Here is a 24,135-nt window from a genome sequence, read left to right as displayed (position 1 = left end):
CTAGGAAAATTCACAAATTTCCAATTTCATATAACCAACTTCATAATTTTGATTTTATTGGACAATGTTTTTTAAAACATTGAGATGTAATGAACACATATTCGTTTCAGGTGTACAACCCAATGATTCAATATTTGTATAGATTACAAAATGCATCACAAGTCTAGTTAACAGCCACCACGTAGTTAGAAAAGCTTTTCTCTTGTGATGAGAACTTTTAAGATCTCCTCTCTTAGTAAGTTTCAATATCAGTCTTGTATTATTAACTATAGTTGCCATGTTGTATGTTACAACCCTGGAACTTATTTATTTTATAACTGGAATTTGTACCTCCTGACCACTTGGCTTAAATTTCTTTTCCAGAATTTTCTTATTATGAAAATTTTCAGAGAATTATACAGTCAACACTCACATACCAACCAACTGGATTCTATAGTTAAAATTTTTCTATTTTTGCTTTTTTCCATTGTAACCATCCATCTCTCTCTCTCTCTCTCTCTCTCTCTCTATCAATCTGTCTTATATTTTGATGCATTTCCGAGTAGGTCACAGGTATCAGGACCTTTTCCCCAAAACTACCTTAACACACCTATCCTTAACCAGCTTTGTTTATGAATTTGTGTGTCATCCCTGTGCAGGGGCCATGCTAACCTCCTCTGTATCATTCCAGTTTTAGTATAGGTGCTGCCAAAGCAAGCACTAATCAGCTTTGTTTAAATCAGCATTTCCTTGTCCCCCATGAGCACAAAAGTCACATGTGTTTTTTTTTTTAAGATTTTATTTATTTATTAGAGAGAGAGCACAAGCAGGGGGAGGGACAGAGGGCAGAGAGAGAAGCAGATTCCCCACTGAGCAGGAAGTGAGATGCAGGGCTCAATCCCAGGACTCTGAGATCATGACCTAAGCCCAAGACAGACGTTTAACCAACTGAGCCACCCAGGCGTCCCTAAAAGCCATGTGTTTGTTGTCACAGTAATATGATTAATCTCATCACCTCTTGACACCTGCTGATGTCACCCAAATTTCTGCAGGAGAGCCTTTGGACGCGATGCTTTGGGGTTATGAAATCTCAGCTTACTTAAAATCATTGTCTTGTCTCAGTTCGATTAATCACAGAATGGGAAGGACCAAATTTAATCCCAGATGAGGAAAATGAGGCCCAGAAGGTGAGGACTCTTGTCTCAGGTCAGTCATACAGCCAGGCCGAGACCTATTAACCTTAGAGCTTTTTCTACAGGATGGTGGTGTTCTGCCTTGTCCTTGAACCTGGCAGCATTCCACTTTGGTCATTGTAGACTGCTGTAGTTGACTTCATTCATCTTTGGGTCACTGGAGTGTTTCAGGGACAGACAAAGTAAAGCTCCTGGGCCGGGCTCCACATTAGGCTCCCAGAAGATGGAGGGGAGGACCAGACTTTGGCATCAATGAAGGAGTCCTTTGTAACTTCATTTCTTCCAATTACTTCTTACATCTCACCCCAATTTCTTTTCCCTGGCCATGCCCACATTTTATCCTCTCCTTCCCAAATTCCTAAAATTCATCATCTCGTTTTTCATGAAAAAAGTTTTTTTTTTTTAATTTATCTTATCTTATTTTTTTTTTATTATGTTCAGTTAGCTAGCATATAGTATATGAAATATATCAAGGTAATCTATAGCAAGCCTGTCACCCTCTTCAGGGCATTTGTAACACCTATTTCTTTCAGAGACTAGGCTCTAGGGAGTGGGTGAGCCAAAGGGTTCTGAATGATAGCTCTCTGATTTTATATTCCACCTGAAAAAAATGTTTGTGATTCTAAAACTCCATAGGAGGGCTACTATCACAGCAATGAGATATGTCCTCCTCAAGTTACATTTAAGGAAACTATCATGGTATTCTGTGATTACCCTCTAAACTTAAAAAACAGGGTTGGTTTTTTTTTTCTAGTATTTAATTTCTAGTATACTGATTAGATATATCTCAAGAAAATTGCTCTTATCAGTCTAAGATTTCTAGTGGTAAGTATTGGTTCCATAGTACTAATCTCCTAAATTTTTGAGGATAAGTACATTTAATTCCTTGTTTTCTGATACAAATAGTATTAAAACATTTCTGGGGCATCTGGCTGGCATCTGCTGACTAGCAGAGCACATGACTCTTGATCTCAGGGTTGTGAGTTCAAACCCCATGTTGGGCAGAGAGATTACTTAGAAATTCTTCTTTAATTTCGTTTGAAAATTCTGTTCTTGATAATCATGACTGTTGGGATCTCAATGATCATAACTTATTAAAGAACCCATAATTATTGAGTGGTTACTATTGATTGATTGATTTTAATTCCAGTATAATTAATGTATGGTGTTCTGTTAGTTTCAGTTGTACAGTATAGTGATTCAACACTTGTATACATTACGCAGTGCTCATCGCGATAAGTGTACTCTTGATCTTTTTATTTATACATATTTCATGGAATTTCCAAAAGGATTCAAGGCAGGTGATTTAAAAGTTTAGTTTTCTATAACAAGTCTGTGTATTATATTCTTCATTTTAAAAGCTGTGATAGACAAAGCTTTAATTTCTGGCTTTGCTTTTTTTTTTTTATGGGCCTCCATACTGAAGTGAAGTGAAAACAAAGTTTGTCTACCCCGATTACAATACACAAAAGCTGTCCCGCTCCTTTCTAGCAACAAAGAGTAAAGACAAAAGCTTTCTTATGAAATAAGATTTATTCTGATTGCTGACATTTTAGGAGAATGTAATCATTTACATATAAAGCCATGATGAGCAAACAGTTTTTATGGCTTTAGACATATTCTGAAAGGCCTTGGAAGCAATCTCCTTCTGGTATCATCTGGAGAAAGGTTTCTATGGCAACCCACAAACGCTTGATGTTTTTTATTCTTTTCAAGAGCATTAATCATCCCACGGCCTGAGGCTTCGGTAAAGGTCCCCTTCATTTGAGAAGCGATTGTCACTTGGTTTTCTGTTATATATTTTGTTTGTCTTGGGGAAAGCAGAGCAAAGAGCTACCAAAAAGGCTTGGAATCTATCTTTCTCATATTTGGCAGCAAGACGTGAATAGTATGGGCCTGGATGTTGTTTCTCAGTGATTGAAATGTTTGGTTTATGTGATGTTGTCTCTCTTTTCCCAAGAGTTGGGTTGATGTGTTCTCCGGAAGAAGTCAGTCCGTACTTAAGGAGGAAGAACCATTTGGCCAAAGCACTTAAGGAGTAGTTCAGGGGAGCTGACCTCAAGGACACTGCATGTGTTCCAGAAGCTTTCAGATCATCCTGTAATACGGGCTCAGGGCTTTGGGCACGGACAGGCTGCAGGTGTTTTTATCCCTGTATTCTTTCCAAGAGAATGAATGAATATATATTTTAATTTTAAAATTTGACATGCTTTGGAATTTTTTTTTTTTTAACACGGCCATTGTGTATTACAGGAAGTCATGCTACTAATGAAAAACACACAGGACCTAGAAACAGAACCAGATTTGAGATCTGGCTCTGATGTAGCTGGTTGTGTAAAGCTGAGCAAGCCCCCAACTCTCTCTGAGCCTCCAGTTCTTAATCTAAAGAATGGGAATAATAATGCCAGCCTCACAGGTCATGTTAAGGACTGAATGTGTATGAATCTAGGAAACTACAATGCTATAAACTAAAAGGTGGTTAGTATCAGTAGGCTCTTTCTTTCCAACTCTTTCCCTTTGAAAATGTCAAAGGGGGGGCGGCGTCTGGGTGGCTCAGTGAGTTAAAGCCTCTGCATTTGGCTCGGCACATGATCTCAGGGTCCTGGGATGGAGCCCCGCGTCTGGCTCTCTGCTCAGCAGGGAGCTGCTTCCCTTCCTCTCTCTCTTCCTGCCTCTCTGCCTACTTGTGATCTCTGTCAAATGAATAAATAAAATCTTTAAAAAAAAGAATGAAAAAGTCAGAAGTATCCTTTATCGTTTCTTTTTTTAAAGACTTATTTATTGATTTGAGAGACAGAGAGAGTTGTGTGCAAGCAGGAGGAGAGAAAAAGAAAAGCAGGCTCCGTGCTGCCAGTGGAGCCCGACACGGGGCTCGATCCCATGAACCTGAGATCACCACCTGAGCCAAAACCAAGAGTCAGACACTCAGCGGACTGCGCCACCCAGATGTCCCCCTTTACCATTTCTGGGGCTACTAGAGGAAATCAGTTTCAGTGTGTGCAAATATTTTAGTTTCTTATGCTAAATCAAATATACTATGTTTACATAGACACCCTTATGGCCATTTATTTATTTGTTGACTAAACTAATTAAATGTCATCTTTGTTGAAGGATATTAAATGAATTCATTCCATAATCACCTAAGCGCCACTGTGTCCTAGCACTGAGGAGACAAAGAACGGATAATTAAATTTTTATCATCCAGGAAATAAGTTTTTTGAGTTTCAGGGCACAGCATGATCTGTTCAGGCAGGTGTCCTACACAAGGTTGCCTGGCTGATGGCAGTGACAGAGAGGGTGAGGTCCAGCCCACATTCCACCAGCCAATCCATTTGCATGGTTGTGTGCTGCATTCCCCCGAAAGGAAGGGCACCATTTTGAAATTTAGCTAAGGGGTGTGTGTGTGCATCGTTTATGTAATTTACACAAGGGCAGAGAATGTGCCGACAGTGACCCTGTTGCTTGCATGGTCCGTGAGGTTTACTGCAAGGCCCCCAATGCTTCACCCTTTTGTATGAGGAAAGCTGCTGGGCATGTTTGTTACCTGGAGTCAGAGTGCCTGGATTTGAATACCATCTCTGCCACTTTTTTAGCTGTGTGACCTTGGACATGTGACTTGGCCTCTCTGTGCTTTACTTTTTACATCTACCCTCTTCACAGTGTTGTTGCAAGGATAAATTCTTATATGTAAAAGACTTCAAAAGAGAAGCTGCCATATGGTCAGTGCTCAAAATGTTAGCTGTTTTGCGACGTTTTTACCTGCCTCTCTACTCTCTGTTGAAAAGTTCAGCAATTAACCATCGAATTCCATCTACAAATACCACTTTCCTTTAATGAATTTATTTCACACAGGGGATATTTTCATCTTACTCAGGTCCTGAGTGTGTGTGTGTGTGTGTGTATTTGTGTTAAATAACTAAAAGGCATTCTCTTTGGAGACATCAAAGAATCCCAGTTCTTTGATCAGAAGGTCACTTGGTTGTTTCTAGAAATTTCTCATAAAACCATTGCTTTGTCAGAAGTGACAGAGGAGTCAAGGGCTATTTGCAGATTTTTGGCTTTCATCCTTCCTGGGGGAAGGCTTATATCTTTTACCAGGATTATAAGGTTAGAGATGCTTTGAGGGACAGTGAATTTCTTTGTCAGCCTTGGTTAACATGATACTTTTCTGGGGATGTGGGTAGCTTTAGACTGAGAAAAAAAGTCCTTACGTGGTATTGAAGTACTGATGTTTCATAATGTTGTCAAAACAATTAACTTTGCAATTTAAAACTCTGAAAAAATTTGTTAAATCTCAGGTTTCAATAGGAAGGACATGAGCCACAATTGACAAAGCAAAGCACGAGGTGAGACCCGTGGTGATAATGATTTTTCTCTTCCCTCCCTGTCCTAATCCCTCCATCAGTCCTAAGACGCCTTGAAAAAAGAAAAGAAAAGAAAACAAAACAAAACCTTTTGTTTTCAGTACTTTACAGTCTTCCTGTCTCATCTAACTCTTGGGTCGTTTTCCATGACACGACAACTTGGAAGTTTTGAATGCTAAGAATTCGACACACCACTGATTTTTGGATATTTAAAATAATCTGGATGTCTTCTGCTGTGTGGGTTCCAAATCATCAAGATACTTATCACTTTGATGACATCTTTTTCCAGATAAACTGCCTAAGAAGACAGATGCAATATTTTTATGATTTCATGGCATTAGGCATTAGCCGATCATTATTCACATGTGCTGGGCTCTTTGTCATTCATCCAAGGAAGGCTCTCTGAGCCAAAAGACCATAGCCACTGTACCATCTGGAGTCAACAAATGAGATGATCTTATCAGGGACCTGTCAGGGCCAGAGAAGGGCTGTCCCTGAATGTGCCAAGATAATTCGGTTGTGAAATATTAATTGATCCTGCATGATCGGCTCCAGTTTAATTAACTTTTCTAAAGTACAAAGTGATTAGAAGCTCATTCCTCAATTGCTTACCGAAGTTAAATATCCATCGAAGAGAACACCTGGCACTTGAAGGGTCCTGTGTTTAGATGGAGAGCAGAATGTTATAAGATACTTTGCATCAATCAGGGTAATAGGGTTGCCGTATTTTTAATTTTTCCTCTTTGGTCCAAGGGTAGTGGCGAAGAGTTCAGGTTTGGGGTTAAGCTGTGACCTGCCATTTACTGAGTGTGTAATCAATGGCAAGTCAGTGAATGTCTCCAAACCTCCGTTTTTTTTTTTCTTTTTAAGATGAGGATAATAATACCTCTCTGCATGTTGAAGACTGGAGGAGCTTTGCTTGTAAAGTGCTTCTTGGTCCAAGAACAAAACAAGTGCTCATTGCTTTATGACGGCGGCTATTACTACTGTGAATATTTTCTTTTTAAAAAATGGCTATTGTTTTTTCACTTGTGTCTGGAAATGATTGCCTAAGTGTTTAAACAGTACCAGTCACGTTACCTAGTGTTTTTCAGGCAAACGTATGTCTGCTCTTTCCGATTTGGGGGTTGGTTTCTTTCTTTTTCTTTTTTTTTTTTTCACTCTACTATGGCATTTTAAAATTCCCAGACTTCCCAGAGAAGGCATCATCCTTCCTATTTTTGTTCTCTGACAAAATGCGGTAAAAGTTCCCAATAACTGGCAGAGGAACGGACTCTTGAGAAATTAACCCTGTTGTAAGCTGGGGCGGCTCTGTGGAGTCCAGTATTTGCTTATTCTTCCATCGGTTAAACCATCATCCTTCCCCCAGTCATCAGTGACGAACCTCTGGTGAGCTACTTCTCAATCTTTTTTTTTTTTTAAGATTTTATTTATTGGGGCGCCTGGGTGGCTCAGTGGGTTAAAGCCTCTGCTTTCGGCTCGGGTCATGATCCCAGGGTCCTGGGATCGAGCCCCGCATCGGTCTCTCTGCTCCGAGGGGAGCCTGCTTCCTCCTCTCTCTCTCTCTGCCTACTTGTAATCTGTAATCTACTTGTAATCTGGTTTCAGGGTCCTGTGATCAAGCCCCACAGCGGGCTCCCTGCTCAGCAGGGAGCCTGTTTCCCCTTCTCTCTCTGCCTGCCTCTCTGCCTACTTGTGATCTCTGTCTGTCAAATAAATGAATAAAATCTTTTAAATAAAAAAGATTTTATTTATTTATTTTGAGAGAGAGAGAGCGAAAGAGAGAGAGAGCACGAGTGGTGGGGGAGGCATAGGGAGAAGGAGAAGCGGACTCCCCACTGAGCAGGGACAACCCCCCCGCCACGCGGTGCTTGATCCCAGGATCCTAGGGTCCTATGACCTGAGCCAAAGTCAGATGCTTGACCCACTGAGCCACCCAGGCGCCCCTTAATTTTAATCACGTCCTGAACAGACTCCAAGTCCTCAGTTTCTTAGGTTCTCTGAAACTCCTACCTCCTAAAACTGCAGTGACTTTCTTAAGCCCCCATATATGGACCAGTTATCTTTCAAATCAGTTTTTGCCCCTTGATGTCCAACAAGCCATTGAACACTGCTCCCCACCCCCCCACCCTGTGAACATTAGACCAATTGTAGGGTATGTCCAATCACACGGTCTCATTTTGCCCCATTTAAGGCTATTTTTGTAATTTTCTGTGTATGATGTTTTAAGGCACCTGGGCATGGAGAAGTCTTTATTGAATGGTTTAATAAGATCCTGGCTTGTTTTAATAACTGTTCATGTTTGGCATCAGATACTGTTGGGTAACTGTGCAGACAAAAAGACAGTGCCTTTTGTGGACTACAAAATGCTAGTGTGCATGAGCGATGTCGTATTTCATTCTGAACTCCCTTTGTTTAAGCCTCAGCGTGCTTAGCAGGTCTGTCTGAGTTCCTCGATAACAGTGGTTACTACGGCTGCATGTTATTTCATATTTCATTTGTTGAACTGATGCTTGATAAGAGAAATGGCATTGAATTGTCTACAATTTTGAATCTAAATAGAAATGTTTAAAAAATAGATGAACGTAAAATTTTTCTTTCTTTTTTTTTTTTTCCTCATGGAGGTAAAATTAGCACTGGAGTTAAAAATCCAAACCTTATCTTTCCAAATGATCGGTTGTGCAATGCTGTGTACACCGTGTGTGGGTGGCCGGGGGCTCTGGGACCCTTACCCTGCCACCAGCTGAAAGCCCCCTGCCCAGCCTCCAAGGACAGGGCTGGGAGAGACAGATGAACTTAAATAATGAAATGTCAGATCCGGCTCTTTTAAAAAATGGGTTTCCTCGGTTAGGATCGCTGATAGAACAGTGAACGAAGCCTGGGCTTTTCGCTGTATCTTTTGCGGTGGGCTCCTGTTTTCTGTTAGACGGGTGCTTATCAAACTGCAAGATACAAATGTATTTTCAAAACACGCTGAACCAAATAAAGTGCAGGTGATATTCTGAAGTGTAATTTCCCCCTGTAGCAGAATGTGAGAGATGTGATCTATGAAGATGATGGTTCCGAGTCCCTGTGGAAAGCAATATGTGTGGTTTATGAACTCTGAACCTGGACTGAGGCTGCCTGGCTCTTGTGAGAGCTTCTGTGTTTCATTCTCCTCAACCATAAAATGGCAGGATCAATAGTCCCTTTTCTCAATGGGTTGTGGTGAGATCTCACTGAATTAGTATATTAAAACAGAAGAGCATCTCAAATGCAGTGAGCAATGAATGAGTATTAGCTCTTTTTATAGGAATCTCTCTTTTCTTTTACTTCTTTTTTTTTGTGGGGGGGACTTGAGGGAGAGCGTCTAAAAATCCCAGAACTATTATTTTTTAAAGACTAAGCTAGAAGCTGTTTCATTTGTCTGTAAGGCCCAGGGTCTTGGCATTCCTTGATTTTATTTGATCCCATCAGGCAAATGATGAAGGTAATTAGAATGGAGGAAATTCGGTTATCATGGTGAGAGTTCCAGAGATTTCCTGTCTGAGAATCATCTTACGGAACTCTGTAAGAGTGGTTTTGAAGATATAGGATTTTAAGATCTCTGAGATCAAAAACATCACCTAGGATGTGTTTATACCAAAAACGACACATACAGATTCTATAGTAAGCTTTATACCTTGTCAAAACTCATTGAACTCATTGAGTAAAATTTACCATATGTAAATTTACCATATGTAAATTTTCCTCAATAAAACTTTTTTTTTAAAGTACATTCAGGGTGGTGAGAATGTTCAGGCATTCGTTAAATATTTTTGACTACATTCATAATTAAGTAAATGAATGCACAGGGTCATTTCATTCTTCTGTGATGGGTCACATGGAGAACTAGGACACAGGGTGGGGTTGAATTTCATGTCCTTGGTTTTGAAACTTTACACCAACTTCCAAAAGTTCATGTTGACACAGAATTTAACAATTAATTCTAGGTCCTTTCAATTGCTTTGAAGGCCTACTCTCCCTCTGACTTACTGAGATTTTTTTTTTTTTTCAGATTTACTGGAGAATAAAGTCAATTGGCTATGTTTGGTCTGGTGCCTAGTGGGGCTTATACATTTCTCTGAAGTGTGGCCTTTTGTTTTCATTTGTGTTGTCAGACACATAGTCATGCAACTTAGTCCTTAAAGATAGACATGCTGATATAGTAACCAAAGATATTTTAAAGGTTTGGAACATTTATCAGAAATGAAATCCCTTGGGGCACCTGCGTGGCTCAGTCGGTTGAGCGGCACCTTCAGCTCAGGTCATGATCGCTGGCTCCTGGGATCGGGCTCCCTGTTCAGTGGGGGAGCCTGCTTTTCCCTCTCCCTCTGCCTGCTGCTCTGCCTAGTTGTGGTCTCTCTCCATCTCTCTAATAAATAAATAAAATATTTTTAAAAAAGAAATGAAATCCTTCTTGTTCTTGCTAGAAATAGCAGCTGGTTTCCCAGACTTGGAATCTGGGCCTCTACTGAGAAACCCTAGGTATGTGTAGGGTGAAGGTAGCAGTAGGCCATGGGAGTGAGCCAATGTGGACCTTTCTCATTGGGGTTAACATGAGGGGCTTACCTGGAGTCCCTGTGCAGTGTCTGATTGTGGTCTCTTATTGTATTTTCCCCCCAGGCATGGCAGCGGCCAAGCTTCTGCATGACTCTGGCCTGAATGTGGTTGTTCTGGAAGCCCGGGACCGGGTGGGAGGCAGGACTTACACCATCAGGGTAAGACATGAAGGATGGGGATGAAGAAATGGGAGGCTGAAGCGGAGTGTTTTTTTTTTTTTTCTTTTCTAAAAGTCTTGAATTTTGTTTGACTCTTAAGAGAGTAGAAATTACTTTGAAATAGGCTCTCTCTCAATTTGCTACCCTTTCCAACATTTTCTTCTGTCTTTTTGTTTACCTAATGGTGCTTGGCACTTGCCTTATTGCACCAATTAAGAGGTGTTTAGAATACATCAGTGAATAGAATAAAGATTCCCACCTATGCAAAACTTTGGTTATCTTTGGGGGACAGGGGAGCTAGATGACAAACAAAAAACAGCAGAAAATGACGGACGCCTGACTAATAGGTATCTGGTTATGCTTGGACACCTTCAGGCATAAGGAGCTTTTCTAGTCCCTTCTTCAAAGATCGGTCCTTAGTTACTGGAAGTGAAGCCTATTTGTAACCATATAGAAAATTTGCTCATGAACATATAAGAACAATTTCAAAGGTTCAGATTATGGCCCAATGTTCCCTAATGCTATCTTTCAAATGTCTGGATTAACCACATAGAAGTGATCATTTCCTTTCTTGGTTTTCTCTAGCATTAAGCATTTTACAATTAGCCTGAAGTACCAAGTAAAGAGAAATTCATCAACAATTCAGAGCTTACAAAAAAAAAAAAAAACATGATGTGAAAGATGTTGTAAGCGATAGGGTTCAGAAGTCTGTTGCCTATTTAAAGTGCAGTCCAATTTGCTTTAAAGAATGGTTTAATAACTAAGTCACATGAAGGAAGTAGTACCATTGAAAACAGAATCCCATTTTCCATGGATATACCTTAAGGTGTGTCTATAACCCGTGAAATGCCAATTTGCTTATTGTTACTATTGTTATTATTATCTTATTTCAGAGCTCTTTATATTTATCTTAGGAAGAACATTTTCACAAATATTTTTATTTTTTTTCTGTGGGAAAACAGAACCAAAAGGTTAAGTACGTGGACCTTGGAGGATCTTACGTTGGGCCAACTCAGAATCGTATTTTAAGATTAGCCAAGGAGCTAGGATTGGAGACCTACAAAGTGAATGAGGTAGAGCGTCTCATCCACCATGTAAAGGTAAGCCTGGGCCAGCCTTTGGAGTATTTGAAGACTTCTTTCTCCGTCTTTCCATATATGAAGTCCACCTCCTGCCCTCAGAGAATTTATTGCATTACTGAATGTCACATATGCATTTCATATGTGCATTTCAACCATTCTCAGAATGTTTTCACTGTCATTACAGGAGAGCTAAGTGAGAATTCTAACCTATTTGGGAAGGTTTTTGACGAAGTGGTATTGCCCATTTGGCAAAAAGTTGAACAAAACCAATAGAGAAAAAGATGTTTGTGATTGATTTATTAAATGCCTCTATTTGAATAGCTGGGCACTTTTATGTGACACAAAAGCGGGTGTACAGTTTTATAAATACTGTCCTAGACTTCATATTATGAAGGTATTTGTAATATGCCTAACAGTATTTTGAAATTTTGTTATTGTATCCTATATATCATCTAAGGTTACTGTTCTTTGGAGAGTAACATGAAAGTGGCTCAAGCCCTACATTCCATTTTTTGTGGGGAAGCTCCATTGATCTCCCCAAAATTTCTTTGAGTTTACTGGGTCTGCCATTCCCATGATCATTTGTGGCTCATGGTTCCTGCTTCCATGACACCTGTGCCCATTCACATCTTATAGTCTGTGACCCTTGTCTTCCCTTTGATCCATGCCAACCTGTGTTCACATTCATCTCTTTATCTTGATTATCTTCAGACCATCCCAAGCATTTGTGAGCCATAGACTTGACTGAAGTTTTGAGCAATAGGGATGTGGGGGGGTTTAATTGCAGAAACACAAACAGCTTAGAACTGAATACTGACATTCTTACTCTAATAAGCGTTTATTTATTTATTTATTTTTAATATTTTATTTATTTGACAGAGAGAAATCACAACTAGGCAGAGAGGCAGGCAGAGAGAGAGGAGGAAGCAGGCTTCCCGCTGAGCAGAGAGCCCGATGTGGGGCCCATCTCAGGACCCTGGGATCATGACCTGAGCTGAAGGCAGAGGCTTTAACCCACTGAGCCACCCAGGCGCCCCTCTAATAAGAATTTAGATCAATGAGCCCCCTGGGGATTTCTCACTGGCCACACTTCTCCGTGGATCCAAGTCACCCACCATGTTGCTGTCTTCAGGCTCCTCTCTTATCTCCCTGATCCTTGTTTTCCGAGCAGCATTGTCTTGGTCCAAAAAGTTACTGTTGTGCTCTGAGAAGCAAAGAGTCACCTACTCTGGGTCCAACCCTGGAGTCCCAGAGAGAACTGGCAGAGGTTTTGAACTTGAGCTTCTCCTCTCTTCCATACTTGCCTTTTTTGCAAGTGGAAGTGAGCAGTACAAAGACATACTCCTCACTGGTAGACAGCATCCCTTTTTAAAATATTTATTTATTTATTTGAGACAGAGAGAGAGCATGAGAGGGGGAAGGTCAGAGGGAGAAGCAGACTCCCCACTGAGCAGGGATCCTGATGGGGAACCCGATCCTGAGATTCCAAGGTCATGACCTGAGCTGAAGGCAGTCACTTGCTCCTTTGAAATCATCCCTTTAAGGAAGACAGAAGAAAGTAGCAGTAGTCTGTTTTGATTTATGTTAACAATGTTGACACCCTTATGTTATTTGTGAGTGATAATATCCAGAAGGACATATAACAAACTGTACATTATGAGTCATTTAATAAAACAGGAAATAAACATCTATCTAATTTGATACAATGAGGTTAATAGATTTCCTTAATTTATACATAAATGTTTTGGTTGACCATCAGATTTTGCTTTCTAAGCCTTTCTACCTTGCTTCCATCTGTGTCTAGCAGAAAAAGAGACAAACGAATTAGAAATGAAAGTGTCGCATGGCGATAGTGCAATGTCTTGCACATCAATCATCAGGCTTAGTAAACATCCTTCATTGGATTCCTTGCTTTTAAATGTAGGTCACGTTGACCTATTTCTTTGTCTTCCCTGTCCTAATATGGAAGACTTGCAGAGAATGATCCAGAACACTGGGCTCTCTTGTAGGTTCTTCCAGACAAAGGAGATGACTAGAGATTATATTCATGTCTCTGTCTTTGTGTGTGCCGGGTTTCTTGGCCGTCAGAAGCTATGCCCAGGATGCTTTGTTCCTCTGGTAATCTTATGACTGACATTAACTTCCTTGTGAAAGCGACTATTTGCAGTCATCAATTGTGGAAATGATGTTATACTGGCTACCTCAGCCGCTTTCTTAAACAATTTCAAGTAATCTATGTGCAGCTAAGAAAAAAATACAGATAATTAAAGTGTCTCTGACTTGATACCGGGTAAATACATTATGCCGACAGTGCTCCTTATAAAATATCAGATAAATGTCATTGCTTTTTAAGGACTACAAAAGGAAAAATAGAATTAGAAAATGTGGTTAAAAAAAAAAAACAATTTAAAGACCCTTCCATAACCCTAGCTAGAGAAAATCACTGGAAAATACTTTGGGTTTGTAGATTTTCCTATTTCTCTGTTGCTATTCTCTGACCTCTACTGGAGGAAATGAGAACTATCAGTGCAGTTAAAAATAACAGGTACATACATATATACAGATATATATTTGATATATTGACTTACTCTGTAATTAATTCCTAGTACCAAGACAACTTAAACACTAATGAGTCTATGAAATAAATGCATGTTTCAGTCTAGACAGAGGGGTTAATTTGACCTCCCATGGTCAGATCTAGATAATAAATAGCAATAAAGACCCGATGCCTAAGAAGTCCTCCCCTAACCAAACACTTCTCCTCCACTCTCACCGCCTGCATGTGTTCTGCTCATATTTTCTTTGGTTTTAACCTGTGAAAAGCATTTAGGATGGCTGCATCAGTTTCTGGAATTAACGTTAACAGCTCTAGCTTTCTGTCTCCTTCTACATGCCAAAGAATGCAGTTCATAAGTTTTTTCCTCTGTCGTGGTAGGCAGTCTTGTAGGCATTTGGCCATTACTCTGTATTGCCTGTTTCTTTTCTTTTCTTTTCTTTTTTTTTAGATTGTATGTATTTATTTGACAGAGAGAGAGATCACAAGTAGGCAGAGAGGCAGGCAGAGAGAGAGGAGGAAGCAGGCTCCCCGCTGAGCAGAGAGCCCGATGCTGGGCTCGATCCCAGGACCCTGGGATCATGACCTGAGCCAAAGGCAGAGACTTAACCCACTGAACCACTCAGGCATCCTCTATTGCCTATTTCAATAACTATTGCTAAGCACAAAATGTAGTTCATGCAAATCTATGATATATTCATGCCTTGTTTCAACAGGAGCCCAACGTGTATTTTTTTTCCAACATGTATTTTTTTTTTAAGATTTTAAGGTTTTATTTATCTGTTTGGAAGAGAGAGAGAGCACAGAGGGAGAAGCAGATCTCCCACTGCAGGGCTCGATCCCAGGACCCTGGGATCATGACCTGAACCGAAGGCAGACGCTTACTGAGCACCCCGAAGGCTGTGTTTCTTAAGAAATGATGACTCCCAGTATCACCAGTGTCCTGGCAGTTGTAGAAGGAACAGTTGGCTGATAGATGGGGTGTGTTCATGCCGGCCCCGTAACAAGCATCCAGAAATCCCTGCTGTGTGCTGTGATACATGGAGCCTCTTTCCTGTTTGCCTGTAGTGTGTCAGAAATGGTTATCACTACTGAGTGACATTCATTTTTAGTGCTAAGGTTGATCTGTCTTAGGTTGCTACAGTGTGGTTTTCCAAAGCCTCATTCCAGAATAAAAGATGCGATACCAAGCTACATTGGGGTTTCATTGTTGGTGGGGAAAGTGATCACTTCAGCTCAAATCTTTTTTAGTTCAGAAGGTGTATTCCTCACTTCTGAAGTCTGTGATGCCTCCCTTAGAGCTTCACAGTCCTGAAATTTTTCATCTGTCTTGCAAATAATTATGCTAATTTCTGCTAGTAGAGTACAGAAGGCAGCTGTTTAGGTACCTTGAAAGTGACTTAGAAGCAGTGTTCTCTTTTAAGGACTGTCTCATAATTACAGACGGAAAGTCAAAACTTCCTAAGGAACTTCACTATATTTTGCACTATATTTTTTGATTTACACCTCTTTCTCTTCCATCTAATGTGTGTGTGTGTGTGTGTGTGTGTGTATGTGTGTGTGTTCTCTCATTGTTTTTTATTCTCTTGAAGAAAGTGGAGAACATTTTTGAAGTCTGGTACAATTTAGGCTGTTGGCAAATAGAGTTTCTCTGTTTCGGAAGCTTTTATGAGTCTGAAGTATGGAACTAGAGTCTAGTCAAACATGAAACTGCTTTAGCCCAACTTCACACTGATAATCATTTACCAACTTCAGCTATCTGGAGAAACTGAGGGGGAAAAAAAGAGTTCCTCTGGTCTTAGTCGGCTTCCTGGCGGTTAGAAGCCAAGCTCATTGTTAAAGCCCCTCGTGTGTCTCGATGTGGTCAGTGCTTGAAGAGGCCTATGAATGAGGAGACCTGTCTCAAATAGATTGGCTGCCCGTTGCTGCTACAACGTCCTTTGCTCACACAACCTCCTGAAGGAGGTACCATTTGGCTGACCACCTTCGTTCGTTGAGAACTCCAAAATCAGCTGAAAATCCAGTATACCGAAAGTCCGTAAAAGGGAGCAGAAACTAGGTCTCTTGCAACAAGAGCTGTTGGTGAATTTTGAGAAAGAGATCACAGGTGCTTAATTCACTCTCTGGATTAGGGAACAGCAACAGAATGAGAGCCCAGATATCAAGACATAAAATATTCAAATTACAATTGCATTTGTCACGCAGGACCTCAGCGTTTCCCAGAAATGAACATATCAGTGATGTCCGGTCTTCTTCAGGCTCTTAATATCCTCTAATATCCTCTTCCCCACACCTCTGCCTCCAGTCCTGTTAATCCAGGGAAACTGCCGTCGAAGTCCAGGTTGCTCTTGCTTCTCTCGTGATGACAGAAGTCCCCGGGAACAGGTTAGGCAGACTCTTGCATTGGGCCCAGGAGCAGCTGCCAGTTTCACATGAATGTCACACGGGCCACACAGAGCTCACTGGCTCCGGGAGTCTGCCCTAGCTGAGATGAGCTTCGGGAACCTTCTCTTCCCCTCCCACCCGCCTTCCACGACATTTTGTATTTGTTGGAAACAAATATCTCTTATCATTACAGTTGGGTTTTTTTTTTTTTTTTAAGTGTGGGGAATAGTAATTTCTTCTTCAGAAGTGAAACCCATTTGTCTAGGGATCATTCTAGAAACCGAAGTGCTCATTTGTGTTCTTTAGAAAACACAGGCAGCTTTCGGGCGTGTAATAATTTGCCAAAAATTATGCCTTCAACGGCTGGATTTGGAGCAATGTTTTGAGCTAGGAGATGAATTTATTCTCGGCCTTTGTGTTTTCCATTTGGAACTTAATTTATGAAAAAATTAGGAAGCCTCTCCTCTATGTGCGAACACTTACACACATCTGGATAAACTTGACAATCACTAGAACTGTGGGCAGCACAGTGTCAATTTTAAATCACACTGAAGGCGGAGAGCAGAGAATGTATAGAATTCAGTTACAATGGTGATGTTCACTAAAAAATAGGCCTTCAGCTTCAGTCTTGTGCCAGATTTGACAGGTCCTATAACATGTCATCGTGGGGTTCGGCCAAGTAGTCCAAAGAAGATGCAGTGAAAGGGGGCACTTGGGTGGCTCAGTCGGGTAAGTGTTTGCCTTCGGCTCCTATCCTGATCTCAGGGTCCTGGGATCGAACCCCGACTGGGGCTCCCCACCCAGAGTGAAGTCTGCTTTTCCCTCTCCTTCCGCTCCTCCCCCCTGCTCGTGCGCTTTGTCTCTCACACACACATAAATAAATAAAATCCTTAAAAAAAGAAGAGGCAGTGACAGGCTCCCAGCTCACCAGAGGCTAATAAGGGCAACCAGGTAACAGTTGGTCAGAGAATGTTAGCAGCCTGCAGTTACCAGGGCATTGTCAGGAAGTACAAGAGGGCCTGGAATGTGTCGGCCCACCTTGCCAACCTCTCGGCAGCAGCCCCCGGAAAGGCCGACACGTGGATTCCGAGTCTGTTGCTCACGGAGCCCTTGCTTTTCTCCTGGCCTTTGCAACATCCAGCAAATGATAGCAAGAGTGACACTCCTGTGGCATGGACATCAGGCTCCTACCAAGCAAGTGCTTTTCCACATAACATCTTACTTGTGAGTTACTTGGTTGTGAGCTAGAAGTTTTAGCCTCATTTCACAGGTGAGAACATAAAGGCTATGGAGAGATTGATTGCAGAGGGCAGGAAGCGATGGGGTCAGAGCATGATCCAAGGTCTTGGGGTGTCAAGAATACATGGACACCTTGCTGTCCCCTAGATGAGAGGCTTTGCGTCACTTCCTTCTGAGCCCCAGCACTTGGCTTGACTACTCTCCTTCCTTCCAAACTTACAAGGTTGTGTCTTGGAAAACTCCAGCCCAAGATTCTCCTTTTTGTTAAAATGTTCTGCAGTTGGGGTGCCTGGGTGGCTCAGTTGTTAAGCTCTGTCTTCAGCTCAGGTCTTGATCCCAGGGTCCTGGGATCGAGCCTCACTTCAGGTTCCTTGCTTAGCAGGGAGCCTGCTTCTCCTTCTCCCACTCCCCCTGCGTGTGTTCCCTTTCACTGTGTCTCTGTCAAATAAATACATAAAATCTTTTAAAAAATGTTCTGCAGTTGACTACAGTTATCATCCTGGCTTCTTCCCAAGCCCTGTATCTTCCCCACTTTCCTGATGATACCTTGTCAAACCCCGTTTGAAAGTAGGATGAATGGTGTTCCATTATGTGTACTTCAAGATCACACACACACACACACACACACACGCGTGCGCGTGCATGCACACACAGCATATTTTGTTTATAGTTAACATTCTTGGATTCCTATTTTTATACTTTCACAATTTAAAAAGGTTTTTTAGGTCTGCTTTTTCATGCATGAATATTTCATAGATACTCTCCAATGTCATTAAAAGTACTTTGTTTTTTTTTTAAAAAAAAGTTCTTTATAGATCCCATTTTAAACAGGTATATAATATTCTGTTGTAAGAACACTCCATAATATAGAGCACATTTTGCCAATCAGTTACTTTCAATAAGGTATCTATACTCTGTTCAAACAGTCTGACATTTATTAAGCATCTAACATATGTTACTAGCATACAAGTTGGTGGGCTACATAATTGAATTTGAGACAGTTTGGGCTCTAGCCAGTGTCAGAATTGTGAGATCAAAATTTCCCTTGTCAGTATAAAAGGAGATTAACCCCCCCACACCCAAAAAAGAAAAAAATGTCTAAGTAAAATACAGCAAACAAAAAAGCAAAACAAAGATTTCCACGCCCCAATCAAACCAGAAAAGATAGCAGCCTCCGATCATAAAATTTGAGAATTGATGGCAAGCAAAACCTTTTAGATTTCTAATACTGGCTGCTCAAACCCAGAGCTCAACTGTTGCTGAAAGCAGACGTATTACACATGAAAGCCAGTGATCACGAACTCTTCAATTTCCCTCAGCGTGCCAAGGCTGGTAAGCACCCGGTGTGCCTTTCAGATTATCCAGACAGCAGTCTGGCCAATACATTCCTACTTTCTCTGCCTCTTAATCCTGTGACATCTCCTTCCTGGCTACCTGCACACTGTCCACTAAGCCAGTGGCACCCTATTTATTTAAGTTTTTATTTTCATTCTGGTGAGTTAACATGCAGTGTTATATTAGCTTCAGGTGTACAACAGAGTGATTCAACACTTCCGTATATCACCCAGTGCTCATCACAAGGGCCTTCTTTAATCCCCATCTCCTGTTTCACCCAATGGCACCCAGTGTAAAATTTGGTCATAACAGCACTCCACTTCAGAGTGTCGTCATATGGGGACTCCCAAGAACTCAGGAATCGAGAAGCCTTGGTAAAACTGTTTTTAAACAGTAAACACATTTAAATAAAGATTTAAATGTAAAGAATAGGAAGAATTATGTTTGGTACTACAGAATCAACTACAGAATGTATTTTTTTTTTATTTTTACTTACTTATTTGGAAGAGAGAGCACGCGAGTGGGGAAGGGGTGGAGGCAGAGAATCTTTTTTTTTTTTTTAAAGATTTTATTTATTTATTTGACAGACAGAGATCACAAGTAGGCAGAAAGGCAGGCCGAGAGAGAGGAGGAAGCAGGCTCCCCGCTGAGCAGAGAGCCCGATGTGGGGCTCCATCCCAGGACCCCGGGATCATGACCCGAGCCGAAGGCAGAGGCTTTAACCCACTGAACCACTCAGGCGCCCCAGAGGCAGAGAATCGTAAGCAGCATCTGTGCAGAACACAGAACCCCACACGGGAGGCAGTCTCATGACCCCAAGATCACGACCTGAGCTGAAAACAGGAGTCAGATGTTTAACCGACTTTGCCCCTCAGGCGTCCCCGGACTATATTTTTAAAACAACCTTTATAGCGTTAAAAAACAAAAAGAAAAAGAGAAGAAAAGAAAGAATGTAATCTATAAAATCAGAGTGTGAGGAAGGTGAGAAGAGTAAGAGATGTAAGCAAATTGAGTACTAGTGACATCTTCTTTCATAGCATAGAAGCATTCTATACCAAGATTAGACTTGTAGCCAATAAAAATCCACAGACTCAGATTACTTAATGGTTTTATGAATTTTTTCACTTTTTTTGCTACAGGGGTCTTTCAGGAACCACTATTTCTTGGGGTCATGCAACATTCATTTGAAATTTAAAACTTCCTCCAGTTCACTTCAGTGTGTGTTTCTTCCATTAAATTCAAGTAAATTTAGGTCATTAAAAATAGCAAATATAGTGTGATTTGAGTCTCAGATACTTGCATTTCTTTTCTTTGCCCCTTCTTTCCTCCCTGCCTTCCCCTTTCCTTCCCTCCTCCTTACTTTCTTTTTTCTTTCCTTTCTCCCTCTGTCAGTCCTCCATTGTGCATCTATCCATTCATCCATTCATCCATCCATCCATCCATCCACCTGCCCACCCACCCACCCATCCATCCATCTTTCTATCTTGCAGATGCTTATAAAGGGGTCTGGAATGTCAGGCACCAAATGCTATAGCTGTTTTTTAACCTGAATGGTATAATTTGAGATAATTTGCTTCCTGCTTCTTTGAATTTTTTAATACTGCCAGAACTTTTTTGTAAAGAGCTCCTCTCATTTTTATTTTTAAAAATATAATTAGACTCAAACTCTACCTTTTGGGAGCTCATGGGCCATGAGAAGAGGTTCGACTCTGTAACTCACACCTGTCCAGCAGCGATCTCCTGGGTTATATATCCGTTAACAAAGACCAAACTGCTAACAGTTGGGCTTAGTGACTGAGCTTCAGCCCTTTGAGTTTAGACAGTCTAGATCCAAAGCAACTGTCAGAGAATGCAGAATGTCAAAGCCTCTTATCCTATTATCAGTGGGTTGCAGAGTTTTCCCAGTGTCTGATACACACACACACACTCACACACACACACACACACACACACTCTTCATTGTTGACCCTTTGTGCCACCTTGACCATGGTCTTTATGCTTTTGTGCCCTGATGTCTCCATTTGCAAAAGAAAGGTATTTGTCTTGCTTAGTGCTTTGAGCTTTGAAAGAGAAAAGAGGCTAACAGAAGATACTGGTTAACCTTATCTTTGCCAATGAGGCTACTCTGATAAACTGAAGTTACTAAGAAATGTTTTGATAGGAAGGCGAGAGTCCATTGACTTTGCTTTTGAAAAACTTCTCTAACGATTGTGTGGATTCATAATACTATGTAAGAATTTGAATGGCAAGGGCACCAGGGAGGATGAAGCTTCTTCGTCTTCTTTTTTTAAAGATTTTTATTTATTTATTTATTTATTTATTTATTTATTTATTTATTTGACAGACAGAGATCACAAGTAGGCAGAGAGGCAGGCAGAGGGGAAAGGGGAAGCAGGCTCCCTGCTGAGCAGAGAGCCCGATGTGGGGCTGGATCCCAGGACCCTGGGATCTTGACCTGAGCCGAAGGCAGATGCTTAACCCACTGAGCCACCCAGGCGCCCCAAAGCTGTACAGATTCTTACCTAAAGAGAACCAGGCCAGTATACTCATCCTGAAAATATTTTTACAGGCTCCTTATACATTGAACTGTAACTCTTCCTTTTAAACCCAGGCTTTTCTCTTTTTTTAAATTTATTTTAATTTTTAATATTTTATTTTATTTTTATTAACATTAACATATAATATATTATTTGTTTCAAGGGTACAGGTCTGTGAATCATCATGCTTACACAATTCACTGCACATACCCTCCCCAATGTCCATAACCCAGCCACCCCATCCCTCCCCCCAACCCCCCCCAGCAGCCCTCAGTTTGTTTCCTGAGATTTAGAGTCTCTGATGGTTTGTCTCCCTCCCCTTCTTTATTTGTGTCCCATATTATTAATAGGCTAGGCCATCAGCATTAGGCTACAGCTAAACTTACATGCCCAGACTAACAAGAGAAAATAGATAATAGAAGAGAGAAAACAAAATCTTCTTTCCTGGTTCTGTTTACCTTCTACGTTTCCTTCAGCTCTCCTCTGCGACAATGTCCATACACGACAATGTTATTGCTAGACCCAGCGAGGCCCTTGCTTCAGGTTACCGAGTGGCAATGCTAGTATTCTTCTAGAATTTTCAGGAGATAGTAGGCATGTCAGAGTTTACTAACCTTTAAATAACCCAAGGTCAGAGAACCAAAATACATTAATTTTTTTGTCTTTTTTTTGACATGTATGTGAAATCTGGGTATACTCACCAAAATAGCTTAAAACAGCACAGCACAATAGAAATAGATGTGCCACATATGTCATTTAAACTTTCTAGTAACTAGGGACACCTTGGCGGCTCAGTTGTTTGGTTAAGCATGTGCCTTCGGCTCAGGTTATGATCCCAGTGTCCTGGGATCCAGTCCTGCATCGGGCTTCATGCTCTGCGGAGAGCCTGCTTCTCCCTCTGCCTGCTGCCTTCCCCCCCCCACCCCCCGCTTGTGCTCTCTCTCTCTCTGACAAATAAATAGATAAAATCTTTAAAAAAACATTTAAGAAAATAAATTTTCTAGTAACCATATCGAAAAGTAACAAGAAAGAGCTGAAATCAATTTTAATAATATATTTTACTTAACCCAATATATTCAAAATAGTGTCCTCTTAGCATGTAGTCAGTATAAAACATGATAAATGTGGTGTCTTACATTCTTTGTACCGAGCCTCTGACATCTGGTGTGTATATTGTACTTGTAGCTCATCTCAACTCAGGCTCGCCACATACAAAAAACTCAATAGCCATGTACAGCTCGTGGCTACCATACTGGGCAGCACAGACCTCATAGGTTAACAGGGTCCATGTATATGTGCTGCCATTTCTCAGACATCTTCAATTTAAAAAAAAAAAACAAAAACCTGTACCAAACGTACGCCTGGATCCTACAGTGTCAATCCTTTATCATGCAACAGGTTACCTTCCCTTATGCAACTTCAAATATCTGGCATCACAAAAAACTCGGAAGTAAAACAGAATGATATTCCCTCTATGCATTCTGCTTCCTCATGGCAAACCAGCTATGAATCACGTTGGAAAAACTTCTACTGGGGATGCCTGGGTGGGCCAGTCCGTTAAGCGTCTGCCTTCAGCTCAGGTCATGATACCAGGGTCCTGGGATTGAGTCCCGCATTGGGCTCCCTGCTCAGCAGGAAGTCTCCTTCTCCCTCTCTTTTCTCTCCCTTTGCCTCCCCATCTCTTGTGTTCTCTTTCTTTCTCTCTCACTTGCTTTCAAATAAATCAATGAAATCTTTAAAAAATAAAAATAAAAATTCTCTTAGGTGCACAGGGAGGTGCCACGTGTCTGATGTTTTTATGTGTGAGGCAGTAAGCAAATTGGAACTCAGTGAGGTCAAGGTGGTCAGAGATGCTGCCACAGAAAACTTTTTGAACGCTTCTCAAAACCTTGAAGGACATCGCTGAATAAATTCAAGGGAATAACTTCATGGAGCGTGTAAAGCCTTTTTGTAGAACGTCATTATTACAGTAAAATTGTCAGATGATCCCTAACTCTGACTAATTCTGGAGCAACCATGGAACTGGCCCACAACCCTAGAAGTGATTATTGTCTTCAAACACATTTAGAGAAGATTCCCACAAGCTCGGAGCTCTGGAGAAGGTAATCCTGCAGTTTGGTGGGACAACTTACTTATCTACGTGTTTCAGCTTTGAGTACAAAGGCTCCTCGCAAAACTCGGAGCAGAGATGCTGCCGAGTGGCCTGGCGCTTTTTACTGCTGACATTTACTGTTTCCTCTGTTTTTTTCTTTTTTTTTTTTTAAAGATTTTATTTATTTGACAGAGATCACAAGTAGGCAGAGAGGCAGGCCGAGAGAGAGAGAGAGAGAGAGAGAAGCAGGCTCCCTGCCGAGCAGAGAGCCCGATGCGGGGCTCCATCCCAGGACCCTGAGATCATGACCTGAGCCAAAGGCAGAGGCTTAACCCACTGAGCCACCCAGGAGTCCCTGTTTCCTCTGTTTTTAAGTTGGCATATATTAAGGGCTGCTGCCAGAGACAGTGTCTGGTCACGTGCAAACCAAGAAAAAATCGTAATTCATAGTCCCCGATAGTTTAGGCTCTCACGTTGAACCAGACACACATGGGCCTTGTGGCCTCTGGCGGTTCAGTTAAAGAATGAATTTAATAATGACAATAGCCAACATCTTTTGAGATTTCTCGATGTACCAAGCACTACCCTAAGCATTTGCTATGCGTTATCTCACTGATAACTCAGAGAAGCCTGATG

General features: G+C 41.2%; 1 protein-coding gene and 1 non-coding gene across 2 annotated transcripts in view; one reads left to right on the top strand and one right to left on the bottom strand.

Moving 5' to 3' along the window:
* MAOB (monoamine oxidase B) overlaps positions 1 to 24,135 on the top strand; it is a 103,860-nt gene that overhangs the window by 28,451 nt on the left and 51,274 nt on the right. The window contains exons 2-3 of the mRNA XM_045089476.1: positions 10,181 to 10,275; positions 11,238 to 11,375. Coding sequence (XP_044945411.1) covers positions 10,181 to 10,275; positions 11,238 to 11,375 — 233 coding nt within the window. The remainder of the gene's footprint in view (positions 1 to 10,180; positions 10,276 to 11,237; positions 11,376 to 24,135) is intronic.
* On the bottom strand, positions 595 to 700 carry LOC123394775. Its single transcript, XR_006609526.1, has one exon. It is a non-coding gene; the product is annotated as a U6 spliceosomal RNA (small nuclear RNA).

This window comes from Mustela putorius, unplaced genomic scaffold (assembly GCF_011764305.1).
Source record: "Mustela putorius furo isolate JIRA1106 unplaced genomic scaffold, ASM1176430v1.1 tig00003836_pilon_pilon_pilon, whole genome shotgun sequence".
NCBI lineage: Eukaryota > Metazoa > Chordata > Mammalia > Carnivora > Mustelidae > Mustela > Mustela putorius.
The sequence above is the reverse complement of the archived record's forward strand: the minus strand, read 5'-3'. Positions and strand labels throughout refer to the sequence as shown.